Here is a 15,856-nt window from a genome sequence, read left to right on the forward strand (position 1 = left end):
ATTGTTTTTGTTAGAGAAAAATATTCCTTTAGCTCTGCATACTTCTTTGTCTTTATTGGAGTTCAGTGTATCTTATTTTAAGCTAGTTTTTTTTTTCAGTTATGAACAGGAGAAACAGCTGTTGTCTGATTACCTTTTGGAAACAATCAAAGAAGGCAGTTATAGGTAGTATCTTTTTATCTTCTGATTTAAATTTGACCTTTTCCTATGCCATGACCTCTGACTTACTTCCATTAGGGTTAGGGTTAGGGTTAGGGTCTTAAGTAACTTTTAAAATCTTAAAAAAAATTTTAATTTAGTGGTTTGCTTTTATAACCAGTCATTATAATTGTAGATTTGTTTGTCCATGTTGTAATTAAAATAGCTTACTACATATTAAGTATAAAAACATGTTAATTTTTTCTGGTAGTTTCAATAGAATGTTTTCCTTGTTTATCCAATCATTGCCATCCCATTTTTCTTTCCTTCTTCTTTAATTGCTGTTGCTTAACCATCTTCCTTTTTAAGAATTTTAATTGATATTAAGGTAACTTTCACATCATATGTTTTTAATCTTTTGGTGTATCCCAGACACAGTGGAATGTATATTTGTTTTCAGTTTCTTATCCAGCTAATTATAACAAGAATAGATTTGATCAGAGGTTAGTTATTCTAATCAACCTCACATTTTGGACAGTGCTTTTAGAATAATTTTCATGATTTTTTTGGGGGGGACGACCATAAAGAAAATTTCTGTTTGGGAATCTTTTTTTTTTATTTTTGCAAGGCAATGGGGTTAAGTGACTTGCTCAAGGCCACACAGCTAAGTAATTATTAAGTGCTTGAGGCCGAATTTGAACTCAGGTCCTCCTGACTTTGGGGCTGTGCTCTATCTAGTGTGCTACCTGCCTATTTGGTATCTTTAGCCAACTCGTAGTACCAGTCTGGGGGATGTGGAGGGAGGAAAATTTATTTATTAAACACCTGTTACTTGCCAGGCACTTTGTCAGATGCTTTTCAAATATTATTTCATTTAATTTGTAAAAATTGTATATCCCCAGAGTTGACATTTGATGTTTTATCTATACCTCACTTATCTTTCTGAGCTAACTGAGGCTTTCAGGTTTGGTTATTTTCGTAGTATGAGGACTAATCCGAGTCCTCTTAAGCCCTTTAACTTAAAATTTTTGTTCCAATCCTAGAGGTAGCTTTTCTTTTGCTTGTATATTCCTACTCTTGCTTAGCTCTTGCTACTCTTTTGTATAATACTATGCTCATCTCTTGCTACTCTTTTGTATAATACTGTGCTTTAGCCATGCTCATTTATTCACAGTTTGCTGAATGTATTGAGTGCATTTATGTGTTAATATTTTTTGCTTAATCTGTTTATCTTCCTGTCTATCTAAATTTTGGCATATGTTTTGAAATCTTTTCAGACCATTCAGATTTTTAATTCTTTTCTTTTTCTAAGCTCATTGCTCTTCTCTTTCATTGGCTACTTAATATATTGCCTTATTAGTTCTCATTTTTAAAACTGTCATATGTGTCATATTCTTTTGTACCCTTCTAAGCATTTGACTACAGAATGATGGCTTTTATTTCATTGTGGGTTGCATGTAGTTATGAAATAAATAACTTTTTTGAATACAATGAAATAAAGAAATATATGTAATATTCTTAGTGGTTATATCAACATTGAATACCAGAGTTCTTTTGCTTCATTGAACATTTGAACTAGGTATGGCCATTTAAAATAATAGAAGTAATATAGGTATGACTTAGTAAGGTATCAGGTTTTGTGTTATTGTTGTTGTTTCCTAAACTGGAACTTTTTTGCTTTAATAAAGGTCTAAATTTTAGTCAAAATTGGTCATATTTATTCATCAGAATGAATAGCTTTTGCTCCCTATTTCCTTAAGAGTGCTTCTCAACTATAGCAGGCTTGTCATATATGACAAGAAGTAGATGTAGCATGGAAGTTTCCAAAGAATAAGGATGCTACAATTTGTAGAGATCTGAAAAGACTCTGGAGGCTTTTATTTCTTGTTTGTGTGACTATTTTAAACCAGTATATACTGGACATTTGTCTGGTGAACTTTGGAGCTAGAATTTCTGAACTCATATTTTAAATTAAGATCAAGTTGAATGGAAAAAACTTTCTACATTTTCTTCCCATGTTTTTCCCCAAGTTATTAATGTTAATTTCTGATATTTTTACTTATTTTTAAGTTTTCAAATTTAAAATATCCATACAAGTCATGAAATGTAAGTTGGAGAACTAGAGACTAATTTACTGAATTCTTTTCTACTATTGGGAATAGTGACTCTTTGCCAAAGCTTTTCTTATATGTGATTTTAATGCTTATGAAACATTTATTAGATTACACGGCAAGTATGCTAATATGTACTATGTATTCCCACATTAATGTTTTACTTGTGCCTTTTTTTTTGACCTAGATTATCTAACTTTCTTTCCCTCTTTTATCTGAACTGTATCTAGCTTTTAAACCCAGGTAAAGTTATGACGTCTTTATGTAGAAAGCTATATTGCATTTAGGAGTAATGTTGCCATACTAATAGACTCCACTTGGTGGTAGTGTATGATTTTTTTCTTGAGCTTCTGTGGCTGATGTTTTTCTCTCAGTGCAAAAAAGAATCAAAAGTTTTATATAGCTAAGCACAGCATCTGTAATAAGTATATATAGAATGCAGTTATGAAAACTATTCACCTGCCCTCAGGCAAGTACCAGTTGCCAGATCTAAATTAAATTGAAGCTATTTCCATTGCATAGTACTTCAGTATTTGATGTATTTGGGAACTTTCCTTTGTATTTCAGATCACCTGACAATGACTATTGAAAAAGCAGCAGTGACTACTTTGTGTGTGTTTGAAAGTTTTTTTTTTTTTGAGTAGTACATGATTGGTTTTTGTTTTAATTGAAATTTTATTTTATTTTTTCAATTACATGCTTTGGTAGTTTTTCTACATTCATATATTTGCACATTTATGATCACACATTTTTCTATCACCCTCCTTTTTCTCTTTCCTCACCCTTCCCTTGCCTTGGTGGTGAACACTATTGTAAAAATTGTGTATATACATATTTGCATTTTAATCATTTTGTTTAAGAGGAATTACAACTAAGGGTAAAGAAAGAAAACTATGAGGCAGAAAGAAAAAACATTGGAGAAATTCTTAAAAAATTAACAAAGTATGCATTTAGATTCCATGTTTTTTTTCCCCTCTGGATGTGCATGGCAATACCCATAGCAGGTCTTTCAGGGTTGTTCTTAATCAATGAACTGCTGAGAGGAGCTGCATCCATCAAAGCTGATCAACTCACAATGTTGTTGTTAATGTGTACAATGTCCTGTTCCCTTCACTCAGCATCAGTTCTTTCCACGTAATTCTTTCCATGCTTCTTTAAATTCTGACCGCTCATGATTTCTTAGAGAAAAATAGTACTCCATAACATTCATATACTATTCAGCCTTTCTGTGTATCTCCTCAATTTCCAATTCTTTGCCACTATTAAAAGAGTTGCAATAAATATTTTTGAGGTAGTACATAATTACCAAGTCAAGTGTTTCATTATTCGAAACAGAATATATGTACAAACAATGTGGGCATAAGGGGGTTAGTGTTATCAGTGTGGGGAGTAATGGAATTTTGCATTGCTTTGACTGATTTCAATTGGAATTTTTTAGGTTCAGTTGACACTTTATACTTATTTGTCCACGGAATTTATTGGCACAGTCAATATATATAATGCAATTCGGAGAGTTGGAACAGTGCTTCTCATAATGCATACACTAAAATACTATTACTGGACGGTGAATCCTCAGGATCGCAGTGGCATTGCTCCAAAAGGCCTAGGTATGTTAATATCTGAAAAAATTCACAATTTCTCATTTTTCTTTCTCATCTTTTTCAAACAAATAATAATCATCTTTAGATAGTTTTGTTTTCTGGATTTTTTCCCCCACTTTGGAAAGCATTTTACTGTAATATTTTTCTTTTTTATTTACAGTTCTTTATAGTCTTAAAGCAATATGCTAGTATAATGGTAGAAATTTTATAAAGTAGATTTTCTTAGCAGATCTGGGACTTTAAGATAGTCATGTGGATAACAAAACCCATTTACCTGATTATTTGTTGTGCATGTATTTGTTCTGTGATTTTGTTCTTTGTGTGTGTGTGTGTGTGTGTGTGTGTGTGTGTCTGAGAAAGAGTGAGAGAGCAAGAGAAATTGAAATAATTCTTCTCACCAAACGCAGCAGCAGTTCTTTTAATTGTAAGTATACTAGACACAATGCTTAACTACTGCCAGTTGTTCAACTGAGATACTTACTTTCCCCTTTGAAGATCCTCATATTTTAGGAAATATCCATTATTGTTGTTTTATATAATGAATATCTGCTCTTTTCAGGAATAAGTTTTTTTTTTTTTAAAAAAGGAATAGGCCAAAGAAGAACCATTTTAATAAATGGTGGCAATCATCTTAATTTTTATGAGTCAGTGAAACAATAACTTGAATTTTTATGACATATTTTTCTGATACACTTATTCTCATAACAAGGCTATCAGATAGGAATGACAGATGGGATCCAAGAAACTGAGATACCCTTTGATTTGATCTAAAATGTTACAGTTTAATGGCTTAGTTCAGGCTCATAACTAATGGTCTAGTACTTTAAGAAGAAAGTCTTTTGAATTAGTTTTGAGGAGACTTGACTTTTAATCCCAGTTCTATCACTGGGTAGTCTTGTGGCCTTGGGCTTTTCTTTTGGTCTTAGTTTCCCCATTTATAAACTAGATTGTATCTTTAATATGGTTCCCTGTAATTCTAAATTTCTATTCTAGCTATTATTTAGGGCCATTCACAAGTGGAATTTGCTTCAACTTCCCCATGCCTCCATCCCTGTCCCATTGTTGGCAATATCTTAGAGCTATCAAGATGGCCATTTTTTTAGATATGTTGTAAAGGAAATTCTGTTTATAGGTAAGCTGGATTTTTTGGTTTCTGAGGTCCTGTCTGATTCTATGACTTAGAACTTCTGTGAATAATGTTGAGGAAAAAATTTTTAAGCTCTCCCCTTTCCCTTCAAATTTTACTTCTGCTCAAGGCCATGGTAGATTTTTTTTTTGTTTTGTTTTTTCTTCCTGATGGTCTCAGAAGCAACTATAAATGATGACAGGTGGTATGTGGGGAGAAATGATATGTGGCAAGCAGGTACCTCATTTAATGTTTAGAACAATGGGTTTTTAGTTTCTAAAGCTTTCTAGTTGGGATTTAGGTGATTGAGACATGTAAATTGATTTAATGTTATCCATGTATGACTTGGGAATTTAGATAGAAGGAAGTCAAAATTATTAAACATTTTCGTTTTTTCCTTCAAAAGATGACAGTAAAATATTTTGGTCAGAATTATAGAAATAAAAAATTGTTTTACATAATCAGTTAATTATTTTACTATTGAATAAAAAGTGATTATCAGAATTGTAGTTTTTTACTAGTGTTGTTTTTCCATTTACATATTCCTTTGGAACCCTTGAATATCTAGAAAGTTCTTTTATGAAATTGCTATCCTGATAATTAAGATTTTTTGAAAGTGCTTCAGGCATTATTTCAGAATTAAGTGAATACTTTCCATTTGAACTGGAGACATTGCAAGTTTAATTAATTAATTGTGAAGTACATTTTTTTAACTGTCAGAAAGTTGAAAAAGTTAGAAAAATTAAGGTCTAAAAAAAGTGAATATTGTCTGTATAAACGAATCAAAATGAATTTGGTTAAAAAAATAGACATTTTTGGTATCTATATTATTAAGTGTATTTTTTGCTTTAAAAGATGGACCTCGACCTAATCAGAAGGAAATTCTTTCCCTTCGGGCATTATTATTGATGTTTATTAAACAATTAGTGATGAAGGTGAGTCATCTTTTGTTGCTTTGCCAAATACTCTTCTTGTCTCTGATAGTTTGCAGTTTTGCATGTAGAGCCCAGTATTGTCCTAATGATTCTTTGCTTTATAATTTCAGTGAATTAAAAAGAAATATAGAGCTTATAAGATTTTTTACTTTTCTTTTTCTATTTTTATGTATCTAGACCCAAAGTTCCACTAAATTCTTCAAATGGGAGAAAGCAGCTGTTTAATATGGGGTGAAATTAATAATAGATTTCCTTAATGTCTGCTTGGAGTTCTTATATTTAAAATAGAGCCTCTAATATTGTAGTCTTATTAAAGGACCATCTATACAAAGTGGTTCTGTCTTGGAAAGAAGTAAATTTTTCTCAATAGTTTGTAACATTGAAATAAAATTCATATTTTAAAAGTGTAATCATACTGCTATGATGCTTTTTCACAATTCTGATATCCAAACATATTTGATGTTAATACTGTAGTTAGTTTTTTCTTGTGCTAGGAAGCAATGTTTATTAAGGACAGGGTAGTGGAGGAAAGGTCAAGAAGCCCAGTTTCTTGTCCTGATGTTACTGTATACTTTCTTTGTAACCTGGAAGGACACATTTTACATTAATGTGTTTGGTTTTCTTCATTGAGAAAATTAGGATAGTAACATATCTGTTCAACCTATTTCAAAGGATATATATATATATATATATATATATATATCAGGTGATATAATTCAAATCTCCTTATATTAAAAAAAAGGATGAGAAAGAACTTTGTAATGTAAAGTATAAATGTAAAATTGTATTATTAATAGCAGTGTAGTAACTTAAATTATTGGAGAACATAATGCTTTTCCAATTTTTTCAAATTTGAAAATATAAGCTAATTTTCCATGTTTGTTGTATATCTTAGTGTCTCTTATATTTTCTCTGTCTTGTTTTACCTGTATAGACTCTATTTCTGACTCTCTTCTCCCTTTTATTTTTATATTGTAGGAAAGGTACAGCATATAACTAAAAATGGATAAGGAGATTAACTGAATTTCTTTATAGTTTTGTTCAAAGTTTCCTATTTAGGGCTCTATAGACAAAGACACATACATGTGTCTGGTATTTCTCCATAAATTTATGAACAAATATGTGTGTGTGCATATATGTATATATATATGTATATGTGTGTGTATATATATATATATATATATATATAGTTATATGATCACACAAATATATGTATATAAATTTAACACTTTTAACAATATAGAGTCTGTAAAGCACATATATATGCATGTTACCAAATATTAGTTTTCTTTTGTTTATGTAGGCTTACTCACAAAGATATGTATTATTCTACTTTTTCTAAAATTTTAAATAAAATTAATTGTTATATTGTTTCCTTTTTGTAATTTTTAAGAGAAATGCCCTGCTCTAAAATTTTTATCTATGTATACTATGCTGTTTCAATTAAAATTTTCCTATCATTTCACATGGAGAATATAATCATTTTATATTTTAAGGATTCTGGAGTAAAAGAAGATGAACTACAGGCCATTCTCAATTATCTACTTACTATCCATGAGGTAACATTTGAATTTTTAAATTATATTTTATATTGGAGCTGTGCAACAGGATAAATATTTTGTTTAAATTTTGCTTTTGAAGCAAAGTAAATACTTTCCCTTATGTTTTACTTATTATTAAGATTATTTGTTATACCTGAGGAATAGATATTTTTAATTAGAAATAAAGGTTTATTAAAAACGATTTCTTGCCACAAGATTACTGCAATGAAAAGGTAATGAGTGACAAAACCTTCTTATGTTTGGATTTGGATATCCTTAAATCGATTTAAGGAACAGATCGAAATTACATCATTAAATTTTTTACCTTTCAAGAGACCAAAGCACAGAATGAAAAACAGATGATATGTGACTAAAAATGGATGGATTAAATATTTATGATTTCTTTCTCTTTAATTTTTCATCTTTAGAATATTGCCTAGTAAGATTACTATTAATTTGTAGTGGAATTTAAAATCTTAGACAAAGAAGATCTTATTGAACTAAACATGAAAATTTTATATTGAATTTTTCATACCTTAGTACCAGGAAAAGATAATTTATATCAGATGTAAGTTAACACCTAGAATACAGTAAATGGAAAAATAAAACTGATTGTATGAATGTCTGTAAAAAGATGATTGAATAACTAAAAATTGGAAATGGATTTAATATCATATAGAAAATTGCAGCATTCATTTTTACTCTAGTTTGAATATTCTTGTGGCATATTAAACATTTGTTGATGATATAAATTAATTTCTTGTTTTTCCATTTACAGCTGGGTAGTTAACCTGGCAACATTGTTTATGAAATTAAATCTGAATCATTTTAGAGCTTGAGGAAAGGAGAAAATTTATTTTCTTTACTGGAGCATATTTATCTATGTATTTTTTAATGCTCATACACCTTGAGTTGTTAAGGTGATTTCTTGTTCTTTGTTTAGGTATTCTGTTTTTCTCTCTGGTTTTGTGTGGATTATCTTTAGCGTTAACTGATTTCCAATGCAAATTATTTTGCGTACAAATTTTTTTTTTGTTAAATAATCATTTGAATTACCAGTAATTTTGCTCTTACTTACTTTGAGGGCTTAAGTATTGTCACCATCCATTTAGCCTGTTATAAATTTTGGAACTTAGATACTGAATTAGGGACCTAGGAGAAAATTCAGATACTCTATACATTCTTAAAATTATACTATAATGAAAGAAGTGACGTTAGCAAATTTTTAGAATCCTGAGTGAACTATGAAACTTGATTATATTTGTCTATAATGCTTACATATACCTCTAATGACCCAGTCTTTCATTGGTTATCAGATAGAAACATCTTTGCATCTTACTATCATGAAAGAAGTGTTCTGGATTGTTTATGCTTAGGAAATATTCACAATAATCTAAATAATGATATTGCTAGAAATTTGAGGTCTCAAGAAAAATTTCAGAACAGGCCTATGTTCCTTTATAAAAAATACTATAATGAATATAAAATAACATATAAATGAATTGCAGAAGACCTCCCTTTCAGTTAGGGAATATTTGAATATAGTACTCATGACAAAAGAAAACAGCTCTTAAATAATATTTCTTCAACATATTTTCAGTACTTTTAAACTTTAGTCCTTTATCTTTCTCTAAATATTTATATTAGTAATTTAATCTTTCAATAAAGACTGTTTGATTCCTTTTCTATTGTATTTTCAAACCAATCTTAATTTGTCATCTTCTCCACTCCTCCATTCCCAACCCCACTCCACTTTGGTTAGAATTGTAATATGTTCTGAATTAAAATTAATTGATTTTTTTAAAATTTCTAAAATAAAATCAAAATAGGATGACAATCTAATGGATGTACTACAGCTGTTGGTTGCACTAATGTCAGAACATCCTAGTTCTATGATTCCTGCTTTTGACCAGAGGAATGGATTACGGTAAGAACTTTCTAATATATATCACTGCTGAATGATGATTTTTTTCAAAAAAATTTTGGTCTTTGCAAGGCAATGGAGTTAAGTGACTTGCCCAAGGTCACACAGCTAGATCATTAAGTATCTGAGATTGAATTGAACTCAGGTCTTCCTGATAACAGCACCAGTACCCTATCCAGTATGCTACCTAACTGCCCCTGAATGATTATTTCTAAACTCTTTTATGACTAATTTGATATATTAAATGCTAAGATAATATTTTTTCTTCATGGTTTGAGTTAAAAGTAAAATTGTTATAGCTGTACATGACATATTCATTGGATGTATATTTAGCTGTTGCATCTTGAATGCTACCATTTAAATCTTCTTTAATCATGAATCTCAAAACAGATCATTGTTTAATTCTTTATTCATTTGATTGTGTTATTAACATATTTTTTCATCACATAGTTTAAATAAATGGAATTAGTCAGAATTAATCACAATTTCTGTGAATAGTAGTAGGATGGATGTAAATTTTGTCATAGAAACAATTTTATTATAGAAAAAACCTGTTAGGAAATTCCTTTTATAAAGCTATTCCAGAGGCTAGCCCATAATAATTGACCTTTGTGGTATGGTTATATGAAATATATTATTGATTCTCTGTAATAAAAATGCCATATGAAATTTAAGCAAATACTTTTTCATCAACAGTATTGATACAATATTATTTCTTCTTTAAAACAAATCTCATTGTGTTCTGTTTGGGGTACAAGTAAAAAAGATAGTAAAACTAAAAAGTAATTGAATGCTTTATTTATTTACAGTCTGTCAAGTAACAATTTCTCTTTAGTGGTTCACAGCCCTGAAGTCTTATCAGCCCTTCAGAAAGAAACTTGCCAAAACTCCCAAATGACACAAAGAAAACATTTTGGGATTAATAAAAAGATTATGAAATTTGAATGAGGAAAAGTCTGAGAATTGTGTTGACTTGCTTACTTCTGCTGTGCTTTGTGTTCAGACCACTTTTTCACTTACTTAGTAGAGCATTTTCAGGGGAAGTACATTTTACTGTTGTCATTTAATACAGCTGCTTTTTTGAAGGTTTGATCTTTATAGTTCTTGGATTTATAGAGTTAAAACTAGAGTAAACTCAGTTTCTATATATTATAACTTTCTCCTTTAATAGTTGAAGAATAGTTGAGGGCTATGGAAGCTTAAGTAAATTTGAATACTTTTGTTTTTTTCCTCTTGAGAGGAATTACATTTTCAATTCTAGTCCAGGTTTTCTAATAAACTAGTGACCCGGTGCTTTGTGATGCCTCTTATATATCTCTGTGGTAGATAACTAAAAATATAAAAATGGTGTGCTTGTCTGGTCTATTATGATGTTTCTATGAAAATTATTAAAGTAATAAACTGAGCCTTCTTGAGTTTCAGAATGAGTAAATGAATTAAATGCCTTCAGAAAGAGCCTGATGACTTGATGACATGGAAGACAGATTGCATGAATTTTTTGAAAGATCCCTAGATATAGAGACAGAGGATCTAGGTTAGATACTTGTTCTGTGGGATCCTGTGTAACTTTGAAAAAGTCATTTAAGTTTTTCTAGAACTCTTTTCTCTCTTCTGTAAATAAAGAAGTTGAATTCAGTGTGATCTCAATCTTCCAGATCTAAATTTATGATCTTATATATCTATATTTAATTTTTAATTTTATTAATAGCTTAATGAATGTCTCAATATATGTGGTGTTGTGATGTATTTTACAATCTTACTTATATAGCATTCTAAAATTAGGAAGACAAAAAAGAAGATACTTTCAAATAGTATTAATAAAAATCATTGTTTTCATAGGTCTAAGCAACAAATGTTCAGATTTTTAAACTTGCAGAATTATTTAAAAGAATAATTTACTATTTAAATGAACAGAAAAAACAAAAATAATTAATATTTAGAATTTAAAAATATATACTTTTGCTCTTATATTGAAGTGATGTTACCATCTTCTCACCATTGACCACTTGATTTCTATGTGTTTGATATTAATTTATAATTTTTCGAATATTTCTGTTCTTCAAGTCTTCTCCAAAAACCAATACTTGTAGAATGTTAGAATCAAAGAAAGGGTTCTTTCTGGTTTTTTTTTTTTGATAGTTGGGGGGTCATTATTTTTAAGTATTACTAAAAAAATTTTAAGCATTTGAGTACAAATTACCTTTTATTCCTTAGAAATCTGATATTTATTTAACTAATATTAAATCTTTCCCTATGTACTATAGTAATTTAGTAGAATACATAGTAGATTCCAGTCTTAATTTGAAAGGGAAGCAGTTGAGGTTGACTACACAACATAGTTCCTTCTGGGTCATATGCTTATTGTTGATGATATCAGTAGAGGGAAGGATAACCCACGAATTCCCAAGGCATTCCACTTTTGGAGAAGACTATTAGAAAGTTTTTCCTTTTATAAAACTGAAATCTGCTTCTTTGCAAACTTTTCCCTAGCTTTATCCTCTGCATTGAAGTAGGAAAAAATCATATCTCTTTAAAATATTATAATTCATCAGATAGTTGAAGACCTCTCTTATGGACCACCTAACTTTTCTTTTCTTTGGTTTCAACCAGTTCTTTATAACCTTTTCCTCTACTGGGTTCTTTCCTTTGGATGTTAACCAGCTTCTAAAATGGGATGCCTGCAGTTGAACATAGTGTAGTAAATGCTGTTTCACTCAAGCTGGGTACCCTGGCCTTCCAGCTTGATCATCTTCCATTTTTCGGTATAGAGTTTTTCGGTATAGAGTTTGTTTACAGTGTTATTTTTATCTATTTTCCCTCATGTTAAATTTAGAACTTTTCAACCTTCTTTTGTAGCACATAGTTTTGGTACAGGCTTATTGAATGCATTTTTATTTCTGAATTATTTAGATGTTACAAAATTTTTTTGTTAAATAAAATTATTTGAAAGAAATTATAAATTAATTGATGTGGTTATATTGTTGTTTTTGTAAAATTATAATTAATGCTAATACAATAGTGTTTTAAAATCATTCGTGAATATCCACTGCTAGTAATAAAAGAATATTTATTGTTACCTATATGTTCTTAAGTGTTCTTGTTCATAAGATTTAATTAAAGAATTGACTTTGGAGTATGTGTAGTTCCATTCTTTTCATTTAACCATTAAGAAAACATCCTTACTTGATTCAGCCACACCACAAATGAATTCTCTCTGAAGTAGGATTTTTTTTTTTGGTTGTGTGTAACATTTAACAAATTATGTTTAGTTTTTTGTTTTTCTGTCCACATTGAGTTCATTTTTATTTATATTGCTCAGTTTTTGCATTGATTGCTTCATTAAATATCAAAAGTATTTTTGGTTATGTAGGGAGAACATAAAAAATGACACTTGAGACTGAAATTATCTTCAATTTTATTTTAGAAAGATATTCAAATTTAGTTAGGACAATATTAGTTTTCTTTTTGCGTGTTTGTGTGTGTGTGTGTGTGTGTGTGTGTGTGTGTGTGTATTTAAACTTAGTTTGAACATCTTAAGAAAAACACCTTTTATATAGTGTATATTGATCCAATGTTATTTGAGAAATAATTAAAAAATTCCACTTGCCCCTTAAATTTCAAATGTTTGAACTTATAAAACTCAGAAATGCCAAAATTTTATTGTTTTGAATTTTCAACTGTGGTGATTACAGTTGTTAGTATAGTAGAATTGTCTTTATTATTGTTTATAAATTATCAATGATTTTCTTTGTTTTGTCTGGAAAACAGAATCAGGTGAACACTGTAATTTGCCTTCTTTCCTTAAAAAAAAATTAGAGCTTCTTTTAAAAGATATCAGTAAATTAAATAGGCCCTGTTCATGGTTATGCCCATTGCTAAAGGCTGTTAGAATCATAAGCCATTCTAGCATTGTTTCTCAAAGTAATGTATCTATGCTAATGTAATTAATTTCCTAATGAATGTGTTTAACTTACCTTATCTTTATTTGAAAGTTTTTTAATATCTTTCATTTTTGATTTGAACTGATTTTTATGGAAAAGTTGTATGCTCCTTGCTTATTAACTTTTGACCATGGTGAAGATACCCTTTGGGGCATCTCAGCGAATAGAGTACCTGACCTGGAGTTAGAAAGACTTGAGTTCATATTTGACTTCAGATACTTATTAGCTGTGTGACCCTGGACAAGTCACTTAATTGCTCTCAACTACAGTTTCGTCATCTGTGAAGTGGGGATAATAATGGCACCCAGCTCCAGGGTTTCTTGTGAGGATCAAATGAATTCATATTTGTAAAGCACCTAGCATAAGCACTCTTTAAACATTTACTTTTTTGTCATCATCCTTGATCCAGATCATTCCTCTCTCAGCACTCCTTGGCCTGACCCTCTGGCTGACCCTCTGGCTGACCCTAAGACACAGCTCTCCACTTCTTACCTGCCTCTCCTTAGCCCCTGCAGTGCTCTGGCCTATAGTTTTCTTAGCTTTCAGAACTCACTCTTGATCCCACCCTCTTCCGGAAGCTCTGCACTCTTCTCATCCCCCCCCCCCCCCCCAGTCTCCTCAACTAGCATGTCTTCTTTCACATGGTCTCACATCTACTCCCATGTACATCTTGTCAGCATGGAGTTATTTACATGTTCACTTCTTGGCAGGATCTGCTGTTGTCATCTTTCTTTGTTTCTCCAGTGCTTAGCATATTAATGAATGCTTGCTATTTTACTTCTTTAAAATAGGATAGAATTGGGTAGATCATCATCGTCATCAGTTCAGATTAACATTGATTACTGAACCATACACAATATTAATACTTTAATTATTTTAATTAAATACTTTAATTAAAGTATTTAATTAAATACTTTAATTATTAATACTTTAAAATGATCTCATTTGATCATCACAAAAGTCTGGGAGGCAGGGGCTATTATTATCCTCATTTTACAGTGGAGGAAACTGAGACAAACAATGCTAGCACAGTTAGTAAATGTTGGAGGTCAAATTTGAATTCAGGTCTTTCTGACTTTGGCATTCTATCCACTATGCCATCTGTCAACTGCTAGATCATAGATAATCATAGATAATCCCATAATAGAAGGGAAAAGTATCTCTGAATTGACTCTCTGCTCTAGTTTTTACTGTCATAAAATTGGAAATTGTCATATTAAATGAATAATAGTATTGGTTTAGTTTGTAGTCTCATTATTGTCAAAAATAAAAAAAAAGAATGGACATTTTATTTGTTCTTTTTTTTCTCCACTGATAGTAGCTCTAGTTAATTTTGTTGATGGTAAACAAATTATCAAATTTGACACCAATGTACTATGAACATATTTCTACTGCCATGGTGATATTTCTTGGTTGTTGTGTCATTTTAATTTTAATTTGGTCCCATAGATTAATGAATGTATTTTTAAAAAATTGCTTATATCTTCATTTAAAAATTAACCTGTGGCATTTTCTTTTTAATTTTTTTCTATATAGAGTGATCTACAAACTTTTGGCATCCACAAGTGAAGGAATCAGAGTACAGGCTCTCAAAGTATTGGGTTACTTTTTGAAACATCTGCCCCCAAAGTGAGTATTATATTATCATATTATATTATTTTTAACTTAAAATTTACCCTTTATGAGTTTTAATTTTTTTATTTATTGAAGGCAATGGGGTTAAATGACTTGCCCAAGGTCATGTAGCTAGGCAATTATTAAGTGTCAGGCTGGATTTGAACTCAGGTCCTCCTGTCTCCAGGGCTGGTGTTCTATTTATTGTGCCACCTAGCTGCCCCATCCCTTTATGAGTTTTTAAACTATCAATCATTTTCTTTCTTTCCCTTGCTTTCTCTTAAAAAAAATTCTTATAACAGGTAAGCATAATAAAAGGAAATAAATTTTATGCTCTTTGTTGAATGAGTTTCTTATTCTGTATATTAGTCCATCCACCTCTCTATCATGGACTGGGTAGCATTCATTATTAGTTCTGGAATCATGTTCATCATCGCATCAGTCAGAGTTGTATAGTTTTTTACAGTTGCTGTTTTTATAATAATGATATTATGAATTTTTCTGGTTCTGTTCACTTTATCCCAAACCTGTATGTACAATTCTTAACAAATTTTTCGAAAACAACCTTTCCCCCTCATTTCTTTCTATCTTTTCTATCTTTTCTTTCTATCTTTTCTTTTCTTTTCCTTTCTTTCTTTCTTTCTTTCTTTCTTTCTTTCTTTCTTTCTTTCTTTCTTTCTTTCTTTCTTTCTTTCTTTCTTTCTTTCTTTTCCTTCCTTCCTTCCTTCCTTCCTTCCTTCCTTCCTTCCTTCCTTCCTTCCTTCCTTCCTTCCTTCCTCTCTCTCTTTCTTTCCCTCCCTTCCTTCCTTTCCCTCCCTCCCTTCCTTCCCTTCTTTTTTCCTCTCTCTGTTTTTTTAAAATTTAAATTTCGAATTCTTAATTCTTTCTCTTTCTCCCACACCTCTCATACCCACAATATCAATTA

At 30.4% G+C, this 15,856-nt stretch overlaps 1 protein-coding gene across 4 annotated transcripts in view; it reads left to right on the forward strand.

Annotated features, from left to right (window-relative positions):
- Positions 1-15,856, forward strand: part of LRBA (LPS responsive beige-like anchor protein) — an 832,197-nt gene that overhangs the window by 142,047 nt on the left and 674,294 nt on the right. For all 4 annotated transcript variants that reach the window (XM_074229149.1, XM_074229148.1, XM_074229150.1 and 1 more), the window contains exons 13-17: positions 3,688-3,856; positions 5,832-5,911; positions 7,408-7,470; positions 9,282-9,379; positions 14,854-14,946. In XM_074229149.1, the coding sequence (XP_074085250.1) occupies positions 3,688-3,856; positions 5,832-5,911; positions 7,408-7,470; positions 9,282-9,379; positions 14,854-14,946 (503 nt within the window). The remainder of the gene's footprint in view (positions 1-3,687; positions 3,857-5,831; positions 5,912-7,407; positions 7,471-9,281; positions 9,380-14,853; positions 14,947-15,856) is intronic.

The sequence above is a fragment of the Macrotis lagotis genome, chromosome 3 (genome assembly GCF_037893015.1).
Source record: "Macrotis lagotis isolate mMagLag1 chromosome 3, bilby.v1.9.chrom.fasta, whole genome shotgun sequence".
Classification (NCBI taxonomy): domain Eukaryota; kingdom Metazoa; phylum Chordata; class Mammalia; order Peramelemorphia; family Peramelidae; genus Macrotis; species Macrotis lagotis.